At 33.3% G+C, this 17,963-nt stretch overlaps 1 protein-coding gene and 3 long non-coding RNA genes across 4 annotated transcripts; 3 read left to right on the forward strand and 1 right to left on the reverse strand.

Annotated features, from left to right (window-relative positions):
- Positions 1-571: 571 nt before the first annotated feature.
- On the forward strand, positions 572-1,473 carry LOC145974566 (uncharacterized). Its single transcript, XR_014439737.1, has 3 exons — positions 572-668; positions 1,016-1,199; positions 1,321-1,473. It is a non-coding gene; the product is annotated as an uncharacterized LOC145974566 (long non-coding RNA).
- A 460-nt stretch (positions 1,474-1,933) lies between these two features.
- Positions 1,934-2,829, reverse strand: LOC145974734 (uncharacterized). The gene is made up of 3 exons (XR_014439779.1): positions 2,733-2,829; positions 2,202-2,385; positions 1,934-2,080 (listed from the first exon to the last, which is right to left on the reverse strand). It is a non-coding gene; the product is annotated as an uncharacterized LOC145974734 (long non-coding RNA).
- Positions 2,830-4,478: 1,649 nt separating this feature from the next.
- LOC145974562 (uncharacterized) lies at positions 4,479-7,406 on the forward strand. The gene is made up of 3 exons (XR_014439736.1): positions 4,479-4,575; positions 4,923-5,106; positions 5,439-7,406. It is a non-coding gene; the product is annotated as an uncharacterized LOC145974562 (long non-coding RNA).
- Positions 7,407-9,883: 2,477 nt separating this feature from the next.
- On the forward strand, positions 9,884-14,149 carry LOC145974755 (regulator of microtubule dynamics protein 1). Its single transcript, XM_083104770.1, has 7 exons — positions 9,884-10,289; positions 10,379-10,548; positions 10,780-11,005; positions 11,338-11,511; positions 11,835-12,049; positions 12,117-12,355; positions 13,462-14,149. The coding sequence occupies exons 3-7, from the start codon at positions 10,821-10,823 to the stop codon at positions 13,726-13,728; spliced, it is 1,080 nt and encodes a 359-aa protein (XP_082960896.1). The 5' UTR covers positions 9,884-10,289; positions 10,379-10,548; positions 10,780-10,820; the 3' UTR covers positions 13,729-14,149.
- Positions 14,150-17,963: the final 3,814 nt, after the last annotated feature.

Genomic DNA, 17,963 nt, shown 5'->3' on the forward strand with positions numbered 1-17,963 from the left:
ACCAATCACAGTCAAGAGTTAAGAGAATACTCGACTGTGATTGGTCAATTTCTTAAGTCTTACGCCTTAAGTCTCCTTAAAATCTCATTGTAGACGACGCTTTAAATCTCATTGTAGACAACGCTTAAGAGAGATCCGCGGATGTGATTCGTATTAAGTTAGCCGGAAATTTTTCAGCCAACCAAAAATCTCCTTATGGAATCGTTTGTATTTCGTATGAAGATGTTTGAAGTGTGATTAAAAACGTTTGTGAGTAATTAGAATAATTATAAAAAATTAATCATTTATACAGTATGTAGTTAGCCAACATAACTAAATATTAAAAATTCTCCTTATGAATCGTTTGTATTTCGTATGAAGAGTTTTGAAGTATAATTAAAAAGGTTTGTGAGTCATTCGTTTAATTTTAATTAAATTTTTTTATATTGTGAAGTTAGCCGGAAGCTATATAAAATGGACGCCGTCCTGTGATTGGTCGATTTGCTTATGGTAAATACTAAAATTTTCTCATGTGTACTGACTTTAAGTGTAAGCAAAACGAGCAAATTTATCTCTTTTGTAACTTTTAATCCATGACTAATTTATTATTAATCCGCATAATCGCATAATATATCATGGATCGTGGATAAGCGTAGATAATTGAAATATGTTTTTCTACCAATAAATAAGTAAATCTTTTATAATTGTTTTATAATGTAGTCATCATTCAGAAAATGATCACAATTTGTGATTATGTATTTAATTGTTATTTTATATTCGCTTTCAAATAATAAACTATATAATAATAAAATTTATATAAAAAGATGGTAATATATGTAATCCAATTAATTATAATTGACAAAATAATTTCTTGTGAAAAAATAAAAGTAAAAAATATAGAAGAATTTTTTTTATAGCTTGTATAAAAAATCAGTTTTATGCTAAGTATATTATAATTTTCTGGACTGTAGTAATATTTAATATATAATTTTTGCTATATAAATATATATTTCTGATATAAAATCTATTTCTACAGATAGTAAGATCGGCTGAGTTATGTCACAGAATATCAGAAGGCTTACATCAAAATGCGAGAGAGAGGAGATGGCATATATCAATATGAATCCATTGCTGATGTTGTAAGAGCAAAAATAGATATCTCTGTAGATTTTATTATTTTTGCATCCGAAAACTTGAAAGTTGCCCATGCCTTATCGGAAGTAAGTCTTCTTTTGTATTTTCAAATATATATAAGCGCACATTTTTAGCATATTCTTTTATGTTATCATTTTTTTTGTTAATTATTATTGATTACTTTGTTAATTATTGTCAATTTTTCAGATAGAAGCTAATATAGCCATAATAGATGAATACTACATAATATCTGGTGCAACTTGTTGTAGTAAATTGTAATGGAATCCGTAATGTTATGGGATTGATTCATAAATCAAAAGCACTTTGTCACAAATACAATATTCGTTTTCTCTCTGCCAATGTTTTCGTCAGAATTTTTATGTATATTATCGATCAAAACTTTTCATCACAATCATTTCACTCAAGCATTACCTGGACATGAAAAACAGAAATGTAATATTTTATTGTAGTATTGTATTAATATTACATATGTGTATATATATACATATATATATACACATATATATATACATATATATATATATAAATTTAATTAATATTACATATATGTGTATATATATATACACATATGTAATATTAATTAAATTTATACATATATATATATATGTATATATATATGTGTATATATATATATATATATATATATATATATATATACACACATATGTAATATTAATACAATACTACAATAAAATATTACATTTCTGTGTTTCATGTCCAGGTAATGCTTGAGTGAAATGATTGTGATGAAAAGTTTTGATCGATAATATACATAAAAATTCTGACGAAAACATTGGCAGAGAGAAAACGAATATTGTATTTGTGACAAAGTGCTTTTGATTTATGAATCAATCCCATAACATTACGGATTCCATTACAATTTACTACAACAAGTTGCACCAGATATTATGTAGTATTCATCTATTATGGCTATATTAGCTTCTATCTGAAAAATTGACAATAATTAACAAAGTAATCAATAATAATTAACAAAAAAAATGATAACATAAAAGAATATGCTAAAAATGTGCGCTTATATATATTTGAAAATACAAAAGAAGACTTACTTCCGATAAGGCATGGGTAACTTTCAAGTTTTCGGATGCAAAAATAATAAAATCTACAGAGATATCTATTTTTGCTCTTACAACATCAGCAATGGATTCATATTGATATATGCCATCTCCTCTCTCTCGCATTTTGATGTAAGCCTTCTGATATTCTGTGACATAACTCAGCCGATCTTACTATCTGTAGAAATAGATTTTATATCAGAAATATATATTTATATAGCAAAAATTATATATTAAATATTACTACAGTCCAGAAAATTATAATATACTTAGCATAAAACTGATTTTTTATACAAGCTATAAAAAAAATTCTTCTATATTTTTTACTTTTATTTTTTCACAAGAAATTATTTTGTCAATTATAATTAATTGGATTACATATATTACCATCTTTTTATATAAATTTTATTATTATATAGTTTATTATTTGAAAGCGAATATAAAATAACAATTAAATACATAATCACAAATTGTGATCATTTTCTGAATGATGACTACATTATAAAACAATTATAAAAGATTTACTTATTTATTGGTAGAAAAACATATTTCAATTATCTACGCTTATCCACGATCCATGATATATTATGCGATTATGCGGATTAATAATAAATTAGTCATGGATTAAAAGTTACAAAAGAGATAAATTTGCTCGTTTTGCTTACACTTAAAGTCAGTACACATGAGAAAATTTTAGTATTTACCATAAGCAAATCGACCAATCACAGAACGGCGTCCATTTTATATAGCTTCCGGCTAACTTCACAATATAAAAAAATTTAATTAAAATTAAACGAATGACTCACAAACCTTTTTAATTATACTTCAAAACTCTTCATACAAACGATTCATAAGGAGAATTTTTAATATTTAGTTATGTTGGCTAACTACATACTGTATAAATGATTAATTTTTTATAATTATTCTAATTACTCACAAACGTTTTTAATCACACTTCAAACATCTTCATACGAAATACAAACGATTCCATAAGGAGATTTTTGGTTGGCTGAAAAATTTCCGGCTAACTTAATACGAATGCGGATGTGCCATCTTGGGGTAAAACCGGATATCGAATATGACGTTTTCGATGGCGGTTTATTTTGATTGTTAATGCAAGAATACAATATATATATATTTTTATTTGTAGTTATTGATATTTAATAATTACATTGGAAATACGCAAATGTTAACACTTTTATATACTTTCACTTTATATAAGTAAAAATAAAAATTATATATAAATTACTTTTTATAAAACAGAATACAATTAATTACCCGAGGTTTTCTTTTTCTTTCTATTTTATATTCTATTTGGTATTTTCCGCGCTGTCAACCTCTGTACTTAGATAGAAGGTTTTTTTGACACTCTGTTTTCTTTTGACAGGTGACAGGTTAGGTCGGCTAGGCTTTCTCTGTCAATTATATCTATCTTTCTCTCTCACACTTCCGGTTATACCCCAAGCGACGGGAGCCAATCAGAAATCGTTAACGGATCCGCGGATTACGACTACGGCCTTACAACCTTATGCTACGGCCATTGTAGACGACCCTTTAAGGATTGGCTGTTCAACATTACAACAGTTGTAAAGCAACTTTTACGATAAAAATTGTTGTACGTACAAAGACCTTAAAGGCCATGGCACACAAAAAAACGTAAGCAGTAAGGTGAAACGTAGTCAGTAAGGAAATCAACCAATCGAAATTCTTACGTTTTCTTACGTTTTAATATGGCTGCCTTACTGCTCAATCATGATTGGTCAATTTGCTTACTGACTACGTTTCACTGCTTACGTTTTTTTGTGTGCCATGGCCTTAAAGGGTCGTCTACAATGGCCGTAGCATAATTCGTATTAAGTTAGCCGGAAATTTTTCAGCCAACCAAAAATCTCCTTATGGAATCGTTTGTATTTCGTATGAAGATGTTTGAAGTGTGATTAAAAACGTTTGTGAGTAATTAGAATAATTATAAAAAATTAATCATTTATACAGTATGTAGTTAGCCAACATAACTAAATATTAAAAATTCTCCTTATGAATCGTTTGTATTTCGTATGAAGAGTTTTGAAGTATAATTAAAAAGGTTTGTGAGTCATTCGTTTAATTTTAATTAAATTTTTTTATATTGTGAAGTTAGCCGGAAGCTATATAAAATGGACGCCGTCCTGTGATTGGTCGATTTGCTTATGGTAAATACTAAAATTTTCTCATGTGTACTGACTTTAAGTGTAAGCAAAACGAGCAAATTTATCTCTTTTGTAACTTTTAATCCATGACTAATTTATTATTAATCCGCATAATCGCATAATATATCATGGATCGTGGATAAGCGTAGATAATTGAAATATGTTTTTCTACCAATAAATAAGTAAATCTTTTATAATTGTTTTATAATGTAGTCATCATTCAGAAAATGATCACAATTTGTGATTATGTATTTAATTGTTATTTTATATTCGCTTTCAAATAATAAACTATATAATAATAAAATGTATATAAAAAGATGGTAATATATGTAATCCAATTAATTATAATTGACAAAATAATTTCTTGTGAAAAAATAAAAGTAAAAAATATAGAAGAATTTTTTTTATAGCTTGTATAAAAAATCAGTTTTATGCGAAGTATATTATAATTTTCTGGACTGTAGTAATATTTAATATATAATTTTTGCTATATAAATATATATTTCTGATATAAAATCTATTTCTACAGATAGTAAGATCGGCTGAGTTATGTCACAGAATATCAGAAGGCTTACATCAAAATGCGAGAGAGAGGAGATGGCATATATCAATATGAATCCATTGCTGATGTTGTAAGAGCAAAAATAGATATCTCTGTAGATTTTATTATCTTTGCATCCGAAAACTTGAAAGTTGCCCATGCCTTATCGGAAGTAAGTCTTCTTTTGTATTTTCAAATATATATAAGCGCACATTTTTAGCATATTCTTTTATGTTATCATTTTTTTTGTTAATTATTATTGATTATTATTGATTACTTTGTTAATTATTGTCAATTAAGAAGAAATATATATTTATATAGAAAAAATTATATATTAAATATTACTACAGTCCAGAAAATTATAATATACTTAGCATAAAACTGATTTTTTATACAAGCTATAAAAAAAATTCTTCTATATTTTTTACTTTTATTTTTTCACAAGAAATTATTTTGTCAATTATAATTAATTGGATTACATATATTACCATCTTTTTACGGGAGGTCGGGAAAATGGCGAGGGTTGAGGTGACAGGTGTGGAGAGGTGGGCCAAGAGAAAAAGGAAAAGAGGATGGTTGGAAGAGGAGATGGGAGCTGAAAGTTGAGGAGGAGGTGGAGTTATGCGAGGGAATTGGAAGGATGTGGAGGCAGAGATGGAGAAGAAAAGGTCAGGGAGTTATTCGAAAGAGAAAAGTCGACGAAAAGTGCTGAGTTGGATATGAAGGATGGTGGGAGAGGCGGGAAGAGAGAGGTGAGAAAGAGTGAAGGTGGCACTGGAGGCAGGAAGAAGGAGCGAGAGAAGCGGCAGAGACGGTGAGTGGAGATGGCGCCAGAGGATGGAGGAAGAATGCGGGCGGCAGATAGATGGCTCTAGAGGTGAGAAGAATGAAGCAGGGGCAGTAAGATCAATGCGTAGATCGATGAGGAAATCGATGAGGGGGGTTATAGTTGACGGAGTAGTCAGTGAGAAGTGACAGGGTCACAGTGAGTAATGGAAAGGAAGACAGAAGGTGGAGAGCTGGTGGAGGAGGATGATGAGGGGGATGGAGAGAAGAGAGGAAGCCGGTCGTGAGCACGTGGGAGAGGAGGTTAGAAAGGAGAGAGAAGGTGTGAGAGAGGAGAGAGGAGAGGAAGAGAGGAGATTAGGAAGGCAGAGGAGTCAAGGACAGGGAAAGGGAAGATGACAGAGGGGAGAAGGGAGACAAGAGAGAAGAGAGGGGAAGGAAGCGGAGTGGAAGAAGAAAGAAGAGAGAAGGATGCGAAGGTGGAGGAGCCGAGGATGGAGAAAGGGAAGACATCAGAGGGGAGGAAGGAGGCAGGAGAGAAGAAAGGAGACGGAGGGAGGGTGGAAGATAAGGAGAAGAGGAACAAGTGGAATGAGGGGGGGAAGGAAGGAAGAGGAACAGAAAAGAAGGAAGAAAAGGAGAAGGCACAGGAGAGAAGGGGGAAAGGAAAGAAACGGGAGGAGGGGAAGAGGATGAAAGAGGCAGGAGAGAGGGAGGGGGAGAGGGGGGTAGAGAAGGAAAGGGAAAGTGGAGGAGAGGAGAGTTCAGAGGACAGAGAGAGAGAAGAAGATTGGTGGAAGATGGTGAAAGAGGAACAGGAGGAGAGAAGGAAGAGGAAGAAGGCGGAGGAGGGAAGAGGAGGGGAGAAAGAAGAGGCTCTACGGGGGGAGGGCAAGAGGACGGCCGGAGAGGATGCATGGAGGAAATTTGAAGAAAAGAGGGAAAGAGAGAGGAAGGAGTTAGAGAGAAAGGAAAGGGAGAGAGAGGTGGAGGCGGAGAAGAGGAGGGAAAGAAGGAGGAACATAGTGTGAAGAGGTGTAGAGGGGGGGGAAAGAAAGGAAGCGGAGGGAGAAGAAGTGGATGAAGGAGATAGACGGAAAAATGAAGGGACGGGGGGAGGATAGGAAGGCGGAGGAGTTAAAGGTAGGAAAGGGAAATACAACAGAAGGGAGGAAGGGGACAAATAGGAGAGAAGGCTGTAGGGAAAGGGTGGAAGGGGAGGGTGTAGAGAGGAGGAGTTGATATCCGCTGTTTTTTTGGACTAATTTTGTTTTGTCTAGTTTGTACAGGCATGTCCGGTGCAGGAAGGAAAAGGAAAGGAGAGGAGAATGGAAAGGAAGGATTAGAGCAGAAGGAAACGGAGACAGGAAAGGAAGAAAGGCAGGATAGGAAAAGCAAAACGCAGGAGAAAAGGAGAGGAGGAAGAGGAAGATGGAAAGCGGTGCTGGCATGAGAGGAAGCATAGATTGGGAGGAGAAGGGTCAGAAGAGTGGAAAGGGGGGTGAGGGATGGAAAGAAAGGAAGGGGAGGGTACGCAGGGAGGGTGTGGGAAATTATAATGTAGTGGTCGCACAAGGGCCAGGTCGGGGGGATGTAAATTTTTTGGATTGTGAAAGGTTCGGGAACGCTCCTTGTAAAAGCGCCTTGTAATCCCTGAGGGGCAGCAATAAACAATCAATCAATCAATATTACCATCTTTTTATATAAATTTTATTATTATATAGTTTATTATTTGAAAGCGAATATAAAATAACAATTAAATACATAGGTCCATATTCTGAATCCTCTTTTATCGATAAAAGTGCCTCTAAAAGTGGCTTACAGCCAATCAGAAGGCTTATAAGCCACTTTTAAAGGCATTTTTATCAATAAAAGAGGATTCAGAATATAAATCATAATCACAAATTGTGATCATTTTCTGAATGATGACTACATTATAAAACAATTATAAAAGATTTACTTATTTATTGGTAGAAAAACATATTTCAGTTATCTACGCTTATCCACGATCCATGATATATTATGCGATTATGCGGAATTAATAATAAATTAGTCATGGATTAAAAGTTACAAAAGAAATAAATTTGCTCGTTTTGCTTACACTTAAAGTCAGTACACATGAGAAAATTTTAGTATTTACCATAAGCAAATCGACCAATCACAGGACGGCGTCCATTTTATATAGCTTCCGGCTAACTTCACAATATAAAAAAATTTAATTAAAATTAAACGAATGACTCACAAACCTTTTCAATTATACTTCAAAACTCTTCATACGAAATACAAACGATTCATAAGGAGAATTTTTAATATTTAGTTATGTTGGCTACCCTGGCAAAAATGAGACGTTTGTTTGGCGTTTACATGAACGTTTGTGGAAGTTCGTCGAGAGTTTAAAAACGATTAGTAAAGAGTTTGTAGAACAAAAATTGCAACACTGCAGCGTTTAAAAGACGTTTGTACGTTATAGCGTAATCGTAAACGTTTGAAAAGTCTGAGTAAACTCTGTACACGAAGATGTATCAACGTTTACTGAACGTACTCTGAAAAATGTTACCTCAGCATTGCAAAACTTTCATGTAACATTATATAAAGAGTTTGTAGAACAAAAATTGCAACACTGCAGCGTTTGATAAGCATTCAAAACCCAACAGCGTTATGTAAGTGCTCTTACAAAGTTTGAAAAGCATATAAACTCTCAGAAAACCCTCACTCAACGGTTTTTAACGCTTTATAAAGTTTCTTATTTTCGCCAGGGTAACTACATACTGTAAAAATGATTAATTTTTTATAATTATTCTAATTACTCACAAACGTTTTTAATCACACTTCAAACATCTTCATACGAAATACAAACGATTCCATAAGGAGATGTTTGGTTGGCTGAAAAATTTCCGGCTAACTTAATACGAATCGTAGCATAAGGTTGTAAAGACCGTAATCGAAATGAACCAAATCCATTTCCTACGGCTACGATGTATGTTCTACGGCGGACGCGCAATCAGAATTAAGAACGCAGAATTCTTCCGTGACTGCGTATGCGCGACCGCCGTAGAACGCACGAAATCCTTAGGAAATGGATTTGGTTCATTTCGCTTACGGTCTTTACAACCTTATGCTACGGCCATTGTAGACGACCCTTAAAGATTGGCGTTCAGCATTACAACAGTTGCAAAGCAACTTTTCCTGCTGATGGCCTTCACACATAAAATTCCATAAGCACATAAGACGTAAGCAGTAAGAAAATCAACAAATCGGAATTCTTAAGCCCATTCTACAATGGCAATAACAAGGCTGTAGGAGTAAAGAATAAACTGTTTCTAATGAAGTAAAGACAAGAAGTAACGAAATAGAAATTCTCATTAGTACTCTAAGGTAATAGTAGTACAAAATGAGAATTGTCTATTTCATTACTTCTTCTTCTTTACTTCACTAAAAACGATTTAATCTCTACTCCTACAGTCTTGTTACTGCCATTGTAGAATGGGCTTTACGTTTTAATATGGCTGCCTTACTGCTGCACTCGACCGTGATTGGTCGATTTCCTTACGCTTACGTCTTACGTGCTTATGGAATTTTATGTGTGAAGGCCATGAAGGCTGATGGCAGAGAACAAGACGTAAGCGCTTACGTCTCGTTCTCTGCTATCAGCCGAACGCAGCCATAGGCCTGTTCTTTTTAGCTGCACTGCTGCACTAGTGCAATTAGTTAGAGTGAAAGAAAGTATGTTTGTCTCTTTCCAACTTATTGCAGCAGTGCAGCTAAAGAACAGACCCCATTTCTAGCCTGTGTTTCTAGCCATTTTCATGTCCTATCCTTTGGCTGCGTTCGGAAACATCACCCGAGTGTACCCGGGTATCATTTTATCCTTGTTTAACATTCGGTGAACAACAAGGATAAAATGATACCCGGGGGCACTCGGGTGATGTTTCCGAACGCAGCCTTTTTTGTGTCCATTATCTCTCTCTCTCTCACTCTCTTTCCAACTTATTGCAGCAGTGCAGCTAAAGAACAGACCCCATTTCTAGCCTGTGTCTCTAGCCATTTTCATGTCCTATCCTTTGGCTGCGTTCGGAAACATCACCCGAGTGTACCCGGGTATCATTTTATCCTTGTTTAACATTCGGTGAACAACAAGGATAAAATGATACCCGGGGGCACTCGGGTGATGTTTCCGAACGCAGCCTTTTTTGTGTCCATTATCTCTCTCTCTCTCACTCTCTTTCCCCACTCTTCCTTCCTCCTTTCATCCCTTTTTCTTCTCTCTCCATCTCTCTCTCTTTCTCCTGTTTTGATCGTATATAGAGAGCTCTTCGAATAGTAGAATATATTAAAAAAATGTTTTTATATAAACAAGTAAAAATTCTACAGATTTGACCTTGAAAGTCAGAGTGACAAAGAGAAAAAGAAGAAGAAAGTGGAAGGAAAAGAGATAGAAAATGATAATTTATATTATGTATCGTGACAGTTATGTCACGGTCGCCCTTTAATCGTGACAAGCAATATGCACGATACGCGCGCCACTATTGTATTCCTGTAGAAGAACAAAAACACGTGGCACTTCTCAAGGTAAATGTGTCACATAGAAGTACATGGCAATTAATTAATCTTCATCTAACAAATAGCAATTCGTAAAGACGCATTTCTTTATTCCACAGTACACTAGGAGCTCAAATATGATACGGTATTCTAACAGATTGTGACGTCACTCAATAAACGCGGCAAATTCGTGCTGTCCAGGTTACATTTAACAAACACAAGTTGACAAATATACGTATTAAAATCTTTAGAGACCTAACTTTCAAGATTCTCTCAAAACGATTTTTAAGTAAGATTATTAATTAATTAATAAATCTACAACTACATAATTGTATAATATTTTATAATAATAATTGTATGTATTATATATATATATTATATATATATATATATATATATATATATATATATATATATATATATATATATGTATATATATATGTATATATATATATATATATATATATATATATATATGTATGTATACATGTGTATGTATGTGTGTACTTTTTGTTTTCAGAACATAATAGCTATTTTTAAGTAAAAGTTCTGAGTCAAAAAATGAGTCAATTGCAGACTCATTTAATCGCTGCTGCTATTGGAGCAACTATCGGTGTTATAAGTGCGGCTAGTATCTTTATTTACCAAAAAGTTTTGGAAAAACAACAACATGCTATGAAAAACGCTCACTTAGATGAAGTTGACCGTCGTCTCACGGAGTTACAAACAGAATTGGAAAGATTGAGGTAACAATAAATATAATTACCTCTTATGTTGACTAATATTTTGAATTACGTATGAAGGAGATATATACCTAAAATATTTTCAATCAAATATTATATTAATTATTATATATTGATTAGATGTTTAAAAAGACTTTTTCTATTTTGCAGAAATTGTAATTTTCAATATTTATATTTGAAAAATATTATTTGAGGATTTATATTTCTATAACTTTTTTTATCAGAATGGTTAATTACACATTGATAAAATTAGGAGGAGTCAAATATTTTAAAAATATTCTATTGCTAATTGAGAATCGATTACAAAATAATATATGTTCTTTATCTTATTTTAGAATACAACAAAATCAACAAAGAAAGAAGAAACTTAGTCGTAAACGTGATAATGATAATACATTTACTACAACAGATAATGATACTGATCGCTTTTCAATAGCAGCTACAGATATAGATGATGAATTTTTTGATTGCTCAGACAGTGAAAATAATATAAGTGACATTGAAAATAGGTCAGTTTATTAATACATTTATTATTTGCTTTGTTTATATTAGAATCATTAATTCGACTTACAAAGATTTTTTTATAATTATAAGTGCGACTAGTACCTTTATTTATTCCAAAAAATTTTGGAGAAACAAGTTTAGTCATTCAAATAGACTGCTTTAGATTAAAAATTATTCTATTTAGACAATATTTGGACACTAGATTAATCGATAAATCTTCTAAAAGGATCCATGTTTGCACAAAGCTTTAGCTTTTTCTTTTTGTTACAATAATCACAAACTTCCAAATCTCAAAAGGAAAAGATGCATTATATGCTTAGTGATGCAGGGCAATTGAAGCCACCTACTCTGGATTAGACTTTTCCATTTTTGATGTACATTATCATCATGGGGGATATGAAGAAGATGATTATCTCAAACTACAAAGCTTTACAGACAGTTATCCAGATAATGTAGATATAGTTTGGAGGTATGCCAGAAGTTGTTACAAATATTCGCACTGTGTTATTGACTCAAATGCAAAAAAAGTTACAATTTGTGCAGGTGTGTAATTGAATTTGTACACAAATCAAATCTTTAAAATACTTAATTAAAATATTCATCTTCCCAGGTATTAATGCATGTGAAAAGCTTCTTAATATATCAAATGCATATTTGCATAAATGGTATGCTATACTCGTGGGTGTATATGGTGAATTTTTGCCAATAACAGAGAAAATAAAAAACGGTTATCGTTTCAAGGAACATGTAATGAAGGCCTTAGAAATAAGTCCAAATGATGCTGATCTACATCATTTACTTGGTAGATTCAAATATGAGGTGGCTAACTTAAGTTGGATTGAAAGAAAGGTATACATTTTATGATTTATAGCATAATTATTAAATACAAAATTTCTCTCATTAAATGCATTTTCTTTCGATTGTAATTAATTTTGAATCATCATTTTCTTCTCATGATAACATTGAGACAGCTTTTAAATATAATTATATCTAATTAATATCTTTAAAAATTAAAAAAAAAACAAATACATAAGTAAATCATATTATTTGCTTAATTTTTAAGTATATCTTATATTAAGTAGAGTCTAGTATTTCACTATTCTAGTCTTATATTTTAAGTAGATCTTATATTTTGATAAAAATCTTCAATTTCAGTCTTATTTACATGAATATATAATATTTATAGTAATCTCTTTTCTCGATCTCTTCTCGATCGCATTAAAAAAAAATGCTTTTAATGTAGGACAGAGCTCGGCAAGAACTGCACATTTCGGCCGATTTTCAGCTGGCTCCGCCTAGCGCGTCCCCCCTTACCTCGCCGTCCCGCGCAAAGCCTACGAGCCGCTCGGCGCTCAGGAGCGAGCGTATGGCAATAGCTTTCCACGTCACCCATGAGGTACTATTGTTGACGCGTTTCTTTTTAAGTGGTATCCCCAGTAGGCCTAATCCACTGATGACTAAAACGACCCTTTAACTAATTGCACAGAATTATAAATAATAATTGATATGATGAATATTTATGACTTTCGGGATTTTTTACAAGCGAGATCAGGAACATCAATTTGCTACATGCAATATGCAAATTGATGTTCCTGATTTCGCTTGTAAAAAATCCCGAAAGTCATAAATATTCATCATATCAATTATTATTTATAATTCTGTGCAATTAGTTAAAGGGTCGTTTTAGTCATCAGTGGATTAGGCCTACTGGGGATACCACTTAAAAAGAAACGCGTCAACAATAGTACCTCATGGGTGACGTGAAAAGCTATTGCCATACGCCCGCTCCTGAGCGCCGAGCGGCTCGTAGGCTTTGCGCGGGACGGCGAGGTAAGGGGGGACGCGCTAGGCGGAGCCAGCTGAAAATCGGCCGAAATGTGCAGTTCTTGCCGAGCTCTGATGTAGGATACTCATGTAACACTGATTTTTTCTGCTGGTTTTGTTGTGATAATAAGGTCGCTGCAACATTATTCTCGGAGCCACCAAGTGCCTCATATGAAGATGCAATTGATAGCTTCCAGAAAGCAGAGAACTTTTCAATCGAAGTAAATCTGGAAAATCAATTATTTCTAAGCAAATGTTATATAGCTCTGAGCAAGTATGAATTGGCTTGCAATTGGCTGGAGAAAATTTGCGATTTTTCAGTTATGAGCAAAGATGATGAAAAAATACAAAACGATGCTCGTCAACTTCTTACCAAATATTCAAGATATCATCAGTAGCATAAAAGTTTTAATAGATCTGGATCTATTTATATGTTCTAAATATATTAATCGCGTAATATACGTAAATAATTTATAGAATATAAGAAAAGAATAGAGAGAGAAGATAAAGAAAATGTACAAGTAATTTTAAAGTTAAATGTGTTGAACAGAAATATATAATTTTATCATAACAAACTTTTATATCAAATTAAAATAGCTATGTCTTTTTTGGTAAAAAATTAAAATAGTATGAAATATGTTTTATTAAACAAATTTAGATATTAAGAATGTTTTAAAATTTTGTCATTTTGTTAGGCGTATTGTGTTTTATATTGTATATTTTTAAGAAAATTGTAAATTTACTATCATTATACTTATGGTTTTATCTTTTTATTATCTATTTCCTAATAAAAATAATGCAATAAATGTGAGCAAATTATTTAATATATTTAAATATTTTCATACATTCATGAATCTTCAGTTTTCCTTATCCTATTTTTTTCCTCTTTTTTTATATAATTATAAATATTTGCGATATTTTAATTTGCAAAAAATGATAAAAGAACAACTTATATTTAAAAAAAAATTAAAAATTTATATATCTGACAAGGAGACGCACGGAAGTGTCCTTTTTGATTTTGATAAGCTTTTAATATTATTTTCTACACAAAAATAATAGACACGTATTTTTTTGTTTGTGCCCATACGCGTCTAGGGGGTAAAATACCTCTTTGAAAAAAATCGGTTTTTTTCTTTCGAAATGAATATCTCCGAAACTATAAGAAATAGAAAAAAATTTTCAATTAAAAGTTAAATAGTTTCAAGAGTACTTTACAGCAATGACAAAAAAATTTTTTATTTTTTTAATTTTTAAAAATACCCCCACCAATAAACATTTCTTTTTCCAATTTTGAAATTTATTTATCATCAAATGAAAGCCCAGATAGCACAAGACATCTTAAATATGTTCAGGATGTCCTGGGATAATTTCAGGATTATCCTAAATATGTCCAAGATACTCTGGGATGTTTCTAAGATATTCCCGGAGAGCAAAAGTTGATCCTAGATACGACCACCGGATATACTTCAAAAACTTTTAATTCGAAGGATATCTGTGTAAAATCGTAGGACATACTTAGGATATACTGAGGATATCCAAATGTCTGCTTTCACGTTATCCTTAGGAGATTCAAAAATAGATATATCCCTGGGATGACTTACCCCAGTGAGAAATGATAAGTTGAATAGACGTCTAAGACGTTTAATAGATGTCCAATAGACGTTTATTAGACATCTTAGACGTCTAACAAACGTCTATCCGACTTGTCATTTCTCACTGGGACATAACAAAATTAAATCCCAATAATATCCACTGGAAGTTTAAAATGTCTTTTTCATTGTCCTAAACTGATCCAGAGGAAATCATTAAATATACGAATCTATATTAAATGTCTATTTAAAATATCTCGAAAGAAATACTTTTTTTGAAAAAAAAATTAATGCAAAAACAGTATAGTTTAAAAAAAATAAAACAGTAATCTTAATAAATAATGTCGCCAAAATAAAGTCAATGACATTACAATTTTTTAAAATGGAAATTTATATACTTGATAGCGCTATCTCTATAAAATTAATATTGTTTTATTACTTCTTTAAAACTGCCCAAACAACACAAGATATCCTCAGGATGATCCTGAATATATCCTAAATATCTTCGGGATGTATGCGGAATTTATTCAGAATATGGTATAAAGCCAAACAGCTCAGGATATTTTTTGGATCTCTTAAGGAAGCCTTGCGGAACTGTAAGAGATATTTTAAGGATATCCTTAAAATATCTCTCCTTAAAATATCCTTTTGTGTTCCTCACTGCATCCCAAATTAGTTCAGAAAATATGTGATTGATACTATATACAGGGTGAGCCATTTTAATTAACGCACGCAATTATTTCGGAAACAAAGCATTTTAGAGAAAAATGTTTCAGACAAAAGTTTTATGGTTTCGAGGGGGCCATAAGATGGTATCATTGGTTTGACCTTGAAGAGTTATTTGAAGGTCACATGAAGGTCACCTTCAATTTCTTAAATGGAACCTACTATTTGTCATTGCATATTCTTGTAGCTTATTTCGAGAGCTTTCCAAAACACTATAATTAAGTACCTTTTCGTTAAGTACTTTTTGAGTTATGAGGCTTGAAATAATTTCTTAATTTTACATAAACCGTAAAATATCTTGTAAAATATTCATTTTTCGATTATCTTATCTTAATACTTTTATGTACAAAATAATGAGAGGAATCAATTGGTGTAAAGAAAACACATAGTTGTTTTTAAGAAAAAATATGGAATTGTTAATTGCAAATTATATATTTTTTCTTCAAAACAACTATGTGTTTTCTTTACACCAGTTGATTCCTCTCATTATTTTGTACGTAAAAGTATTAAGGTAAGATAATCGAAAAATGAATATTTTACAAGATATTTTACGGTTTATGTAAAATTAAGAAATTATTTCAAGCCTCATAACTCAAAAAGTACTTAACGAAAAGGTACTTAATTATAGTGTTTTGGAAAGCTCTTGAGATAAGCTACAAGAATATGCAATGACAAATAGTAGATCCTATTTAAGAAATTGAAGGTGACCTTCATGTGACCTTCAAATAACTCTTCAAGGTCAAACCAATGATACCATCTTAAGGCCCCCTCGAAACCATAAAACTTTTGTCTGAAACATTTTTCTCTAAAATGCTTTGTTTCCGAAATAATTGCGTGCGTTAATTAAAATGGCTCACCCTGTATATGCTATTTGAAGGATTAATTTAGATTATATCCAGTATATGTTTTCAGGATTATTTAAGAAGAAATTTAAAAAATTATATATGCGTTGCATCCCAGATAGCACAGTGAATTCTAACAGTATTCTTTAAGTTTTCTCTTTTTTAAATTGTAATTCTTTAGGAATTCATAGATGAATACAATAAGAATGATTGTGGAAGTTACATGCACCATGATTGGAATTCTTGAGAACTTCTTAAAGTATTCATATAGTATTCATATAGTATTCATATAGTATTTATATAATATTCATATAGTATTCATATAGTATTTTTCTATTTCCATAAATGTAAACTTTATGAATTCAATGGGAATAGTTGGAATACTAAAAGAATATACTGTAACGAGCGGTTTTTCGTGTACCGCGGAAACGTAATTATATGGATAGCCGTCGGATCCAGGTGGTGGAATCAATAATTCGGTAACGCGGAAATGTGTGTGCAATAAGTCTTTATTGTTGCCAATGTAAATGTACAAATGTGTTGTGTATGCGCGTGTATAGGTGCGTGTATAATTGTATATGTACAGATGCGTTGTGTGGATGTGAATGTGTATGCGCGTGTATAAATGTATATGTACAGATGTGTCGAGTGTGTGTGTGTGTATAAATGTACCGATTATTTCCGGGCGCGATGCACTCGCCCGTTTCCCGGTATCAGCGCGTTATCGCTTTCTTGCGACTCGTCGGGCGTGTTTTTGTCGCGGTTTTTATGCACGGTTCGTAGCGCTCAACTGTTCGGCTTTAATTCGGTCGGCTTTAATCTTATTTGATATTCGGCTCGTCTCTTAATAATTCCCAGATGGATTGCGGGTTTTTGGAAGGCGTCGCGACGCTAGCGAGCGTCGGAGGCGGCTCTCGTTCCACCTCGTGAAGGCGCAATGCCTGATAAGGATCTTGGTTCGGAGGCGATTTCACAGGCGCCGATATCGATCGGCGGAGGCAGCGTTCTCACTACCTTCTGGCCTTGTTATTCTCGCAAGGATTTCTCTGAGCTGCTTTGCTTGCCTTCGGACTAGCTAGGCGCTTGAGAGGATCGCAAGGATCTGTCCTGTTATGCCGTCGAGAGCCCGTTTTATACTCGGCTAATTACCCGCGCCGGCGTATTCGGTAATTACCCCCACCGAGCGGCGGTAAAAATCGGAGCGGTTCGGGTCCGCCCGGGGGAGTTCGGGGTGCCGAACGCGGGTTCTCAGCCGCCGGTAACGGCTCCCGACGGTAGTCTCTCAATAGTTGAGAGTCCCTGCCCGGTTGTTCTCTAAGCGTTAAAAAATGGGCGCACTGCGCCCCTGCCATTGCCCGACCGATGTTCGTCGGGCGGCAGCTTCCGGCCGGTGTTCGCCGGGAAACGATGCATTCGGGGGTGCATCGTTACATCACCCCCCCGCTAAATAACGCCTGAATTTTAGGCGTAGCCGGA

Source organism: Camponotus vicinus, unplaced genomic scaffold, assembly GCF_025532165.1.
Source record: "Camponotus vicinus isolate PSW18456_S1 unplaced genomic scaffold, iyCamVici1.0 SCAF_7, whole genome shotgun sequence".
In the NCBI taxonomy this organism is placed as follows: domain Eukaryota; kingdom Metazoa; phylum Arthropoda; class Insecta; order Hymenoptera; family Formicidae; genus Camponotus; species Camponotus vicinus.

What these genes read in the sequence shown, in the direction of transcription:
- LOC145974755 (XM_083104770.1), top strand. Translation starts at nt 10,821, where the DNA reads ATGAGTCAATTGCAGACTCATTTAATCGCTGCTGCTATTGGAGCAACT. An exon ending in ACAGAATTGGAAAGATTGAG is followed by an intron (nt 11,006 to 11,337) that starts GTAACAATAAAT and finishes ATCTTATTTTAG; the next exon opens with AATACAACAAAATCAACAAA. An exon ending in TAAGTTGGATTGAAAGAAAG is followed by an intron (nt 12,356 to 13,461) that starts GTATACATTTTA and finishes TGTGATAATAAG; the next exon opens with GTCGCTGCAACATTATTCTC.